General features: G+C 40.8%; 1 protein-coding gene across 1 annotated transcript in view; it reads left to right on the top strand.

The window, feature by feature from the left end:
• The window catches only part of LOC129392321 (sperm flagellar protein 2-like), a 46,951-nt gene that overhangs the window by 31,782 nt on the left and 2,818 nt on the right, over window positions 1–12,351 (top strand). The window contains exons 7-8 of the mRNA XM_055086525.1: window positions 5,185–5,373; window positions 9,376–9,563. Of these exons, the coding sequence (XP_054942500.1) occupies window positions 5,185–5,373; window positions 9,376–9,563 (377 nt within the window). The remainder of the gene's footprint in view (window positions 1–5,184; window positions 5,374–9,375; window positions 9,564–12,351) is intronic.

Raw genomic sequence — 12,351 nt, forward strand, 5'->3', positions numbered from 1 at the left:
TCTCAGTTTGATCTACTCCAGTGGTTCTCAAAGTGTGGTTCTTGGACCAACAACATGAGCATCAGCAGGAAACTTTTAGTAATGTGAATAATTAGGTCCCATCATCTGTGTTAACAGGCCCGCTAGGCGATTTGATGCAGCTATAGATTGAGAATCACTGATCAACTCTTATGTTGAACACATATTTACTGAACCTCCTCTGTGCTCTGGGGACTTGTCCTAGTCCCGGGATGCAACAGCGAACAAGAATAATGGGAAATCTGCTCTCATAGACCTTTCTGTTTGGGAGAGGATCTGTAAACAAGCAACTACATTGGAGTGTGGAGGTGCCATGAGGGTGATGGGAGGGACAGGCGAACATGGGAGGGAAGTCCAGCCCTGGCCTGGTTCAGAGATGATTTCTGGAGGGGGATAGCACAGAAGCATGAGGAAGGGTCGGAGTTAGCTAATTGAAGGTGGGGTGATTTTAAGGGGTGGGGATGGGGGTTAGTTTCCAGCAGAAGCCAAAATGGTGGAAGGCAAACTGTGTCTCCAGAGAGAATATCATATGGAAAGGCTCAGGGCTTTTAGCAAACTAAATGTCATCAGGCAGGAGTCACCAGAGGTCAAATCATAATGGGCCTTGTAAGATATAAAGAGGCAAATAGGAGATTTTATCCTGAGTGCAAAGGGGAACAAGAGTGACAAGGCTAGATTTGCCTTATAGAAAGATGGCTCTGGCTTTAGTTTTAAGAATAGATTACAGGAGGGCTAACCAAGTTATAGCTGTTGCTGTAATCCAGGTAAGAAACTATCCCCATTTAAATTTAGGGGAGTGGCAGTAGTGATGAAGAGAAGTGGCTTCAGGAGCTATTTTAGAAGTAAAATCAATGGGACTTACTGATTCATTAGACATGGAGGAGTGAAAATGTGGGGTGAGGGGCCCAGTGTCTGGCTTGGGCAGCTGAGTGGATGGAGGAGTCATTTGCTGTGATACAGAAGATGGTAAGAGGAACGCACTTGGGGAGGAAGGTGATTTGAGTTGTTAAAGTAAATAGGACAAATCTGTATGTCTGAAATGTGAAAGACCATTTGAAGATACTTCTTTTATTCGCCTGACTACATCTGGTCTGCTCAGTGGTTCTGTTAACTGAAGGGAGATCCAAGCTTCATGTAAGTATGAAGAAGTGAAACTGTTTATCCATGCGGTCACTCCTTTCCTAGTGAAAAATTCAGAGAATAACTCTGCCATCTCTTTGTGCTAAAAGGTTATTTCTTACTTCAGATTCACATATATTTTTACGCAGTCAGCTTGATAGTCACTCTTTTAATTAAAAGAATTACAAATTATGACAATTAGATGATTAAAAAGTAGATTTTAGAATAACTACCTATTTCAAGTTTCATTAACTAGCGATGGGATTTTGAACACACTTTCATTTATTTTAAAAAACAGTTGTGTGTTGGCTGCTCGGTTTTTTCTTTCTATTTTTCTGCTTATAATCCATGATTGATACTTACCTACAAAGTGGGGTGAATGAATTCTTTCTAGCTTTCCTCACTTTCAACCAGGGTGCTCTTAGCATTGATTTTTTAAGGCTCTAGCTGGAGATCTGTTCAGGGATCCAGGAACCTAAGAGACATTGAAGGAAGTCGGTGCTCTAACTAATGATATTTCCACCAAGGGAGCTCATCTCTGTGCTGCTTCTTCTCTGTGTTGGGGAAGCTGCTACATCTAGAACCAGGCTGGGTCATGCAGCAAGGGACCTCCACTCCCACTGCTCCCTTCCCATTAAGTGTCCCCACCTCCCTGTGCCGCTGACCCAAGTGCCCCTGCTCCACAGCGGTGGAATGTGCGCCATGGTCTGCCTTCCCATCCATCCTCCTCTCCTCCAAAGAGAAAATGGTACTTGTCAGGGTTAGCATTTCCTCTGCTTCCTTCAAGTATCTTCTGCTTTTCGGGAGCGTGACATGCATCTTGTGTCAGCTCTGGATACTTTGATTTGGCTCCATTTGCAGTGAATCTATCAGAAATGCCTCATAATATCTGCTCTAGCCTCCAAGTTGTTGCCATCTCCCCCTGGAGTTTACAGACCCTTGTTTTAGTTGGGCTTATAAAGAGAGAGCCAGAGATGTGTGCTCAGGTTGCTATCTTGCCTAGTTATCCATAAAGAGATGTCATTATGTGAATGAAATGATGAGACTTAAGGTTAGAAGGATCACTTTAACTTTTTTAGAGGATAGATTCTGGAGAGGGATTGGGGGGAAGGCAAGGGAAGGGAAGGGGCTGATGTTGTCCACTATGGGGTGTCAGTGGGCAGTGTCAATAGGTACCGAATGGAGTAGACAGTGATGTAAAACCATACATAGGAGGCAAAATAGACTACTTCTTCAAGAATTGTATTAGGGTGACAAGAGGAATGGACTTAGGATGACCCTAACATTTTAGGTCACCAAGTCATAGGTTTATAGTGTCATCAATGGAGACAGGGAAATACTGGGGGAGGACCAGGTCTAAAGGGGAGTTAGTGAGTTTAGTTTAGGACTTGTTGAGTTTAAGTACTTCATAGGCATTTAAGTGAAGATTTTCAGACCGTGAACTCTATATGGCTCCCAGCTGGTAGTGTGATCATTTGGCCAGCATCTTAGCTTGTTCCTGGGATTCATTCCAGCGCAACTATCTCTACCTCCCCAGAACCTTTTCTGGATTATTTCCTTGGAACTGGCATTTGAACACCAGACACCTCCCCCATCTCTTAACTAAAAGACCCTTGACTACTTAGCTTCCACGTCTTTCCTGCCAAGCCCCATTCCTCCAGGAGAACCACTCGGGCATCTTTGGAGAATTAAAGCAATGGTATGCACCAGAGTAAGCTCCTAGCTCCAACTCATGGGAAAGGCAAAGGTCTTGGCAATCAAACTGAGCATGTTTTGGATTGTGTATCTATAAGTCTTCCCCAAATATGATTAAATATACTGAAAAGAGAAATGTGACTTCTCTTATTTTCTATTTTATTCATTGCAGATGTAGACTATTTCATCTATGTTAAGGGTTAAACAGACATCTGTAGGCTGCCCTAAGCACTTAACCATAACATATTTTTCTATGAGAAAATGTGTCCCAAATTGTAATGAAACTTTGGGAAAAAGTATGTTTCTAAAACATGAACTACAACGGAACAAAAAAAGAATCTTTTCCAGTCAACTTTTGGTTGCAGGTCTTAATACACTTGATGGTTCTTCATACTGAAGCTTCATATACATAGCATTGACTCAGACATTCAACAGTAATTTCTTTTCTTTTCCTTTTTAATCATAATGTGTTGTCATCTAAGCAATAACCAAGACATATCTGACCAACCCAGTTCTTCATCAGGGTAAGAATGACCAGCTCTCATCTCAGCAACCAAATTGCCTTGCCATGTAGACACAGACAAATATAGAATATATTCCAAATTCAATATAGAATTCACTTGGAATAATAAATCAAGGCTCTACTTTTAAAAAATATGGCTGTGACTATGCTTTATGTATCCCAAACCACCCCCAAACTGTGGTAGGCAGTTTGGGCTGGGCTCAGATATATGCCTTTTGCTGGTCTTACCTGGCTTCTCTCAGATGTCTTTGGTCGGCTGGTGGGTTGGCTGAGGCTGGCTGACTTGGAAGAGTTTCATTAGTTCCAGCTGAGAAGGCTGGTGTCTCTTTCTCTATGGTTTCTCATTTTCTAGCTGAGCAGAAACTGTGGTGACAGTGGCAAGGGTCGCAAGAGAATTAAGAAAGTCAGACCGCAAGTGTTTTTTTTTGTTTTATTTTTGCTAATGTCCCATTGGTGAGCTCAAGTCAGAGGTCACGCCATACCCCATATTTAAGGAGTGAAGAAATAGATTCTACTTTTTGATGGGAATATCTGCAGGATAGCATTGGAGGCTGTGGATGAAGAAAACTGAAGAATCTGTGGCCATTTTTACATTCTGCCTCACCTCTATTATTGGACCTCAAAAGAAACAAATGATTAACATTAAAGCTTCTAGAATGTTGTGACTAGATGAGACATATGTTTCAAAGTTGTTCATGATTTTATTCTTATCTGATATATTAATAGAAAAAAATTCATATTTATTTTCAGTTGAATTTTATTTAATCTATACTTTTATATAATCCCCAAGTTCAAGTTTTGGTATTTTCCACAGAGTGTTATTGTTATTTGTATCTTGATTCTGAACATATATATAGTATTTCTCCCACAATCTGAAACAGTGTCACTAGTGATGCCAGATTTTCTTTCTGAACAATTCGATTGTTGAGTGTAAAATGGACAACCCCAATGTTTAGTTAGAAGTTCTTCTAAGTCTTCTCCCTGGAGAACTTTAATTACGGCCTCCTTCCACGTGGTGTCTCTGTTTAGACAGAGTGAGAGAGCTTGAAGATGCCTTGGAGATCATCTTCTACCCTTCATTTCCCCTGTCAGGAAATAGGCCCAGAAAATCTGAGTTACTTGCCCAAGGCTGCAAGCCAGTTAATGGTACAGCTGGGCTGCACTGGCAAGGGCCTCTGGTTCCCAGTTTGACGCTTCTTCCACTGTTCACTGGTTCCCCTTCCGTTCTCTTAAAATAGCCAAGGGAGTCAAGAGAGTGCATCTAGTTTCTCTCTCAGGTTACAACCACTCAGATTTTCTAAGATAAAATGTATGTCATTTCCCCTTAGCTTCTTCTCCAATCTGCCCAATCTATCATGTAGGAATTGAGATGGCCCCCCTGGGAACTAAGCAGATCTGCCGTCCTCAGCCAGACAATGTCTGCATTTGTTTTTACAACTAGTGTTTATGTTAAGAGTGCATATAGCACAATTCCAGGTTTCTGAAAACATGCTTATAAATGGAGAATTACACCCTTTGTTTATAAAACCTTGAAAAAAATTACCTAATCTATTTTTTGATCTGATTTTAAAGGAAGTAATAATTCATTTAGAATAAGGAGTTGCAAAACCATGTGTTTCCGGATACCAAAATTATACAACTGTCGGTGGAAATTTTCATTTTTATAACTCAGTTTTTGCCATGTTCAAATTTAAATCAAATAGCAGAATATCAATTCTGCAGGTGAATACTATGCCTTTTACACATGGTTTACGTGTAGGCTCCTCAGCCCAGTGGGAAATGTGGACATCACGTTGACTGATGATTGGCTCTCGCGATGGTGTTTCCAGGAGTCTTATCGGGAGGAGCAGCTGATCAACCGGCTGATGCGACAGTCCCAGCAGGAGCGCAGGATCGCCGTGCAGCTCATGCACGTTCGGCACGAAAAGGAAGTTTTATGGCAAAACAGAATTTTCAGAGAAAAACAATATGAGGAAAGACGGCGTAAAGATTTCCAGGATGCTCTCGATCGAGAAGCGGTAAACAATATATCCCTTAAAAATCCTCCTAAGGTTACTTTTGATCCTTCCTACCAAGTCAAGGTAAACAAGGCTGCGTTTAGATGCCAGTCATTTGATGAGTTAATTTTTTGTATGATCTCTCTATTATCTCCCCATTTTTATCTTTGTACAACTGCACTGACGGCACACATAGCATCTACATACTATACTCTCTCCCTTTAGTCTTGAATTTAATGCTCACCCTCAGTCCTTAGTCCACATCTCTCTGGTCATTTCTGTTGTCTGAAGCTCTCCAGTAGATTCCTCAAGAACAGCTCGTGGGAACAATATTCCCTGAGTGCTTGCATATTGATAACAGTATGTGCCTTTTATACTCGTCAGTTTTGTTGTATATAAAATCCTTAGTTCACATTTTCTTTCTTTGAATATCTTAAATACATTTCCATTTTCTTCAGGTATAAAGTGTGCTGTCAAAAAAAAATGAATGATAATCTAAATTTTGTTTCCTTGAGTCATTACTCTTGTTTTCTAGACGCATAAAGGACTTTTCTTTTTCTTTAAAGTCCACTAAGTTCACTGGAATGTTACTGGTGTTCATTATTCTAAGTGAATACTATTTTCAGGCAGTGATAGCACTTTCAAGCTGCCTCCTTTTTATAAGACACCATTAGTCTTGAATAAGCAATTCCTTGCTTTCTGGTAAAACAAGATTTCCCAGGCCCATACTGTACTATTCCTTCCTCAGAACTAGAACAAGCCATTTTTCTAGGGTACCCTGGTTCATTGTAGTTGAGAATGGCTACAGAAGCCAAGATTTGTGTGCCAGCTATGCTCTTGGCCACCATGGTATCATTGTGTCTAGGCCCTTTATAACTCTGAAAATCAAATTATCTAATCTTTTAGTTATTTGATATATTAACATTTTCCTTATCTTTATATGTACAGTTCTAATAACCAAAATAGATTTATTTTATCAAGGGATTTATATGAATCACTTCTTGTCTTGTTTCTCTTGGGGTGGTTTCAAATTTATTCAGTCTGTTAAGCCAGATTTGACTGAAGAAATATAAAGCTCATGTGAGTGGCATTTTAGATAGCCTGTCTTTACTGTCATAAAATATTCATAAAACCAGGCTGAGCAGAAGAGAAAACCTTACAGAAAATAGGAAGGCAATGCTTTATTTATCAGCATCATGGTTTCCACTGTGATATTCCATGAAAGTAGAACACATTTTTTGCCAAAATTATGCAATTTTGAGAAATGTCATTTGGAAAGTACAGTATTCTCCAGAGTCAGGAAAATGGTGCTTTTGCCTTTGTAGAACAGACATAGCCAAAACGTTAGGAGTAGAGAGAGGAGCCACACGCCATGGATTTGACCTGCGTGATCTCAAGTGTCTTTAATAGCCGAATTACCTGGATAATTGTTTCATCTCTCTTTTTTGACAAGAGTAAACTTGAATGGATTGAATGGCATTTGCTTACATTAGAACTAAGTGCCTGTCTGCTAAATATGTTTGCTTCACAAGCCCAGTTAATTCAGTGCAAAATAGTAAAGCACCAGTCTCAGAGCAGGGCTGGTCTCACTGTGATGAGAAGCATGACCTGTTCTTTCCTTACCTGGGCTTGGACTCACTTCAGAGGATTGGGACACTCGGTCTGCTAGAGCCTCAGAGGCCAGAACTGTGAGGCTCTGAAGCTCCTGAAAAAAAATTACGCAATTACCTTTTCCCAAAGTTGAGGAATCTGCTTGCCGGGCACCCCTCCCTCTGAGATGGCCTGATTTCACAGTTTGAATGCATCACGTCCTCCAGCAGGAGTGGTTCCTAAGTACTTAGGCTGGTTCCTAAGTAAGGAGGGAGGAGGAGAGGGAGAAAGGGAAAGAGAACTTCATGTTTTTCACCATCAGGAGTTTTTGTTTGTTTGGTTTGGTTTTTAGGTTAAATCTGCTGATCTCTTTCTTGAAGGCAAATGGGCATCTATTCTATATTAATTAAAACAGTTGCCGATTTGAAATTTCAGTGCCACCTACTATTATTCACAGTAATTCACTGCAATAGCATTTAACACTTGTGAGCGTTCCCTCTGAGTCCAGCATTGAGCTACGTTCATTACATGCATTATCATTCTCACAGCACCATTTGGCAGTGGACACTGTTCTTGTGTACGTTTCATCTTTCAGGAAGATGAAACTTAAAAAGCTCAAAGTTGCACAGCTTGGTGGTGTGGCCCTAGCACAGCAGTTTTCAGAGTCTAAAGTCCAGGCTCATCACCGCTGAGGGTTACTAGCTCCCACATACTTCTTTTTCCTTTTCCTTCTTTCTTTATTTAGGGCTACAAGCCACTTTGGTGTAATGGGACTGGAAATTGTGGTGGGGTTAGCACGGGGGATGGGGAGAGGGTAGAAATAGCAGGCTGCATGGCTAAAAAGAAAGAAGAAAGGCCTGGAAGGAGAGAGGGTACAGGGAGGGAGGGAGAGAACACTGGGAGAAAGCTGCTCCATTCCTGCAGGGGGCGTTCCTGGGCTCCCGTCAAGGTTTTGGTTCCGTGGCGTCTTAACTATTTCCACATGCTTTCCAGGCACTCAGTAGTAAACCAACCTCACAACCCATTTCACTGGCTCGCTTCGTAAATTCTCATCTGGCTACTCCTACTCTCTCAGATTCCTCTTCCCTCTGAAATCTTCACACTTCATGAAGCACGCCATAAGGCTCTGTACTTAAACTGGATGCTTTCTCCTGTGAAAACAGGGCCTACAAAACAATACAACAATAACAAATTCTGGTGTCATTCCTGAACGTGCCAAGTGTACAGAATTGACCTCAGAGGTCACCCAGACCAACTTCTTTCCCAACAAAAATAAAACAGACTAGCAAAATAAAACAACAATAACAAACCAAATGAAGCTTCCGTTTGGTTCAGTGGACAGTAGCAGCCCATTGTCACGCATTTAGTTACTTGTGAATAGTATCATGATGACAGGTATTTGCTCTGACAGTTAATTTCTGTTCACACCGAGTCTTTTTACCATCCCCGCTTCACAGAGAGGAAGTGGAAACATAGGGTAGCTCCGATTTGGCCAAGGTCCCGCAACTAGTACTTGACACCTGTACAAGCTGAGGCTTGAATTCGAGCACAGCTCCTCCAGACCCATGTTTACCGCCATCGTACACTTGTTGGGTTAAGTTTCAGAAGGCAGCTCTTGGTTCTGGAGCACGTTAGCACAGGATAGAATTTCTCAAGGAGTTGGTATAACTGTTTGAAAAGCAACATTTGGTCATGCCAAGTTTGACCTTTGTACTTAGTGTGAAGAGTGGGTTCCCTAAACAAAATAATAGTGCAAAGCAAACAGAGGGTAATGCCAAACTATTTAAGTATTTTCTTACTTTCTGCAGAAATACATGTCTGTATGAATGAATTTTATCTATTTATTAAGGCTGTAAGAGCAGAAGGTTTTGTTGTCTAAACACATTTAACATTTGTTGGCAAATGTGTTATATTCTCACGCCAGTATAATCAGGGAATTTCCAAAATATTTTCTAAGTATAAATCAGTATCCTAGAAGTCTCCCATTAGAAGACATAGGGCATTGGCCAGAGCAGATGTGTCAGGTTAAGGCTCCTGAGATGGGTACAAAGGAGCCAGCTATGCTTGGGAGCCCCAGCTATGCTTGCCTGTTTCTCTGTGATCCCCAACTGTATTTGCAGTCCATGAACTCAGGACTTCTTTTTAAACACTTCAGATCCAATTTATCATTAATCCACATAGCACACTTTTCTCTGTACTGGGTTTTGCTGATAACATAAGCTAAGGGTAGGATATTTCCCATATTGTCTTTGCCATCACACTCAGTACTTAATGTATTAAGGAGAAAGTGCTCTCATGATTTATTTTTTCCTGATATAAAAGGAAGTTTCATTCTATTTAGAGATTTTTTTTTAGCTATTGAAATGATGACATTATTTCTGCTTGAATCATTGCCCAATTACAGTGACTTAAAAATATGTCTTTGCTTCTTAGGCTTTGGCCAGACAAGCCAAGATTGATTTTGAAGAACAAGCCCTCAGAGTTAAGGAAATTCATGAGCAGATTGCCTTGGAAAGGGTTCAAGCTCATTACAAAAAGCATTATTCAATATGTGCAGAAATTTTGGATCAAATCCTTGATTTATCCACTAAAGTGGCGGACTATCGAATGTTGACAAATAAGTAAGTGTTGTTTTTTACTACAGTAGTTAATACAATAGAGACACCACAGCAAACGAGAAAAGGGTAAGATTGTGATGTTGACACTAAGTTGATAAGTAAAGAGAGATAACAATGTTTTGTGAAATGAAGACTAAGACAGTGGGGTCCAGGATACCTTGATTACAGACTTAATTCACCCAATGACTAGCCTGATTTAAGGTGTATTTATGTCTTTTAACATTTAAACTTTGTGTCTAACTTCTCTATAATTTACAAAGACAGCTATGATAATTTACTTGAAACACTAGGAACTTCCTAGAAGACAGGAATTACTTAAAGATTATTTTACTAATCCTTAAATCTATTTTCATTGCACTTTCTTTCTAAAAAAGTCAACCTATTTGTAAGGAAACATTTAACAATACAAAAAAGATTAGGAATATGCCAAAATAAGAACAAAGGATGGGAGTTCCCTTGTTGCCTAGTGGTTAGGGTTCCAAGCTTTCACTGCCGTGGCCTGGGTTCAATCTCTGACTGGGGAACTGAGATCCCGCAAGCTGCATGGTGTGACCAAAAAAAAAAAAAAGAAGAAAAAGAAAATTCAAATAAAGCAGAAAGTTAAAAACAAGGAATACATGAAAACACAGTTATACCGGTACAAGTAGATTTGCCAGATACTGCAACTGAGCTGCAAATTTTATCTGAGCTTCCAGGTGGCCAAAGCAAAAAGGGCAACACAGTTTGTCCTATGATTTCTGTTTTCCATTCTAGTTCTTTACAAAATACAAAACTTTTCTTGGTCCTCAGTTTAGAATAATGATTTTCTCATGTGGCCCCACCTAAGGTATAATGAGTAGTGTAGTAGGTCTGGTGGAGAATGACCTCAGCATTCAGGCATCTGGCTTCAGAGACCTATTTCTTATGATGTCCTTTCCTGGAAGCTGAAGGGGAATGACATCACAACAGATCTCAGTGAAAGCATCTCCGCAAGGACAAGGATAAGTCACTCCACTTAAAGTTTTGACCTCTAATATTACCCAGACTGAGATCTTCTTGAGAACCCACAGTGAAAAGAATGAAAGCCACATGATATTCAGGGTCAGATAGAGGATGGGTAAACCATTCCATCACCCCTGGACTTGATAGGAGCTTTCTCCACAGCTCTCACCCCAACAGCTATATTTCTGATGCACTGCCATATAAAAACTACTAAATGAAATAACTTTTTTTTTTTTTTTTTTTTTTTTTTTTTGCGGTACGCGGGCCTCTCACCGTTGTGGCCTCTCCCGTTGCGGCGCACAGGCTCCGGAAGTGCAGGCTCAGCGGCCATGGCTCACGGGCCCAGCCGCTCCACGGCATGTGGGATCTTCCTGGACCGGAGCACGAACCCGTGTCCCCTGCATCGACAGGCGGAGTCTCAACCACTGTGCCACCAGGGAAGACCCGATGAGGACATTTTAAAGATAAAACTATATGGGTACAAGATAGAGAAAAGAAAATAAATAAGACTAAAAATTGAGATGAATTCAAGAGTAAATGTTTAAAAATACTTTTCAGATTAATATAAATTCAAAAGTTCAGAAATTATAAGAATAAAATTGTGAGGAAGGTAATCTATAAAAGGGTTAAAAAGGAAAGGTGATACAATGCATTATAATGGTAAAAAAATAGGTTAAATTACAGAAGATAAATATAGTGGATTTAAATAGAAAAACATAACACAAGATAATTCAGAGGGAAAAAAAGTACAGATTGATTTCCCTAAACAAATAAAGGCTCATAATTCCAAATTAAAACATAAATGCAAATCCCATCTGATCTGGGAAAATGGGGTAGAATGCGTTTTTCCCTATTCTTCCCACTAAGTACAATGAAAAGCCCTGAACATTGTGTGTGAAACAAACATAAGAAGACTCTGAAGATGGACAGAAGAAGTGAGACCGGCTGGGGACCTCAGGATACAGTGGTGAGCTTCCTGGGTTCTCCTTGTCCTCACACATCCCAGATTGGAACTGAATATTCTGGCAACAGACATGCCAGCGGTGTAGACAAAAATAGCCCCAACAGAATCCTGCTGTCTCTAGTCACAGAACCAGTTAAGGAGCAGCCTAGCAAGATGTAAAACTTTTAGACCATAACCACTCTTCCCCAAATACCACACACACACACAAAAATGTAGCCCCATTCCCACCTGTGCCAGCAAAGGCCAAGAAGAGAAGAGAGCCTGTCTTCCACCCTCACAAGGCTGTAATGAGGGACCTCTGGGACATCACAAGGGTGGTGTCCCAGAGGCCAAGTAGGAGGCATGGACTTCCACACCCACCTGGCAGTACTGGCCACTCCTCCCCTCCCTACTGGGGCGATGTTAGAGGAGCCTAGGGAGGGTCAGGACTTTCACCATCGCCCAGTGGTCACAAAGCCACCCGCACTGCCGTGGAGACCATGTGGAGGGCCAGAGCTGCTACCTTCTCCTGCAGTAACAAGGATGCCCTCCCCTCAGGTGGTGAGGAAGGCCACGTGAGGACTTCTGTCCACACCTGCTAGTAACACGATGGCCCCTTCTCTTTCCCTTGCCTGAGAAACGTCAGAAAAAAACAGCTAGAACAGAAGGTTTATGCAAGATTCAGAGACTTGCAACATAATCCACAAATGTGCAGACTTCAATAACAACTCATGCATCATACCAAGAACCAGGAAGAGCTCAAACTGAATGTAAAAACTGAGTATATAAAGTTAAAGTTCTAGAGGTATTGGTATCATAAACTTTTAAGGGAGCTTTTATTAATACTTGGAAATTTTAAGTGTCTAA

The sequence above is a fragment of the Physeter macrocephalus genome, chromosome 8 (assembly GCF_002837175.3).
Source record: "Physeter macrocephalus isolate SW-GA chromosome 8, ASM283717v5, whole genome shotgun sequence".
Classification (NCBI taxonomy): Eukaryota; Metazoa; Chordata; class Mammalia; order Artiodactyla; family Physeteridae; genus Physeter; species Physeter macrocephalus.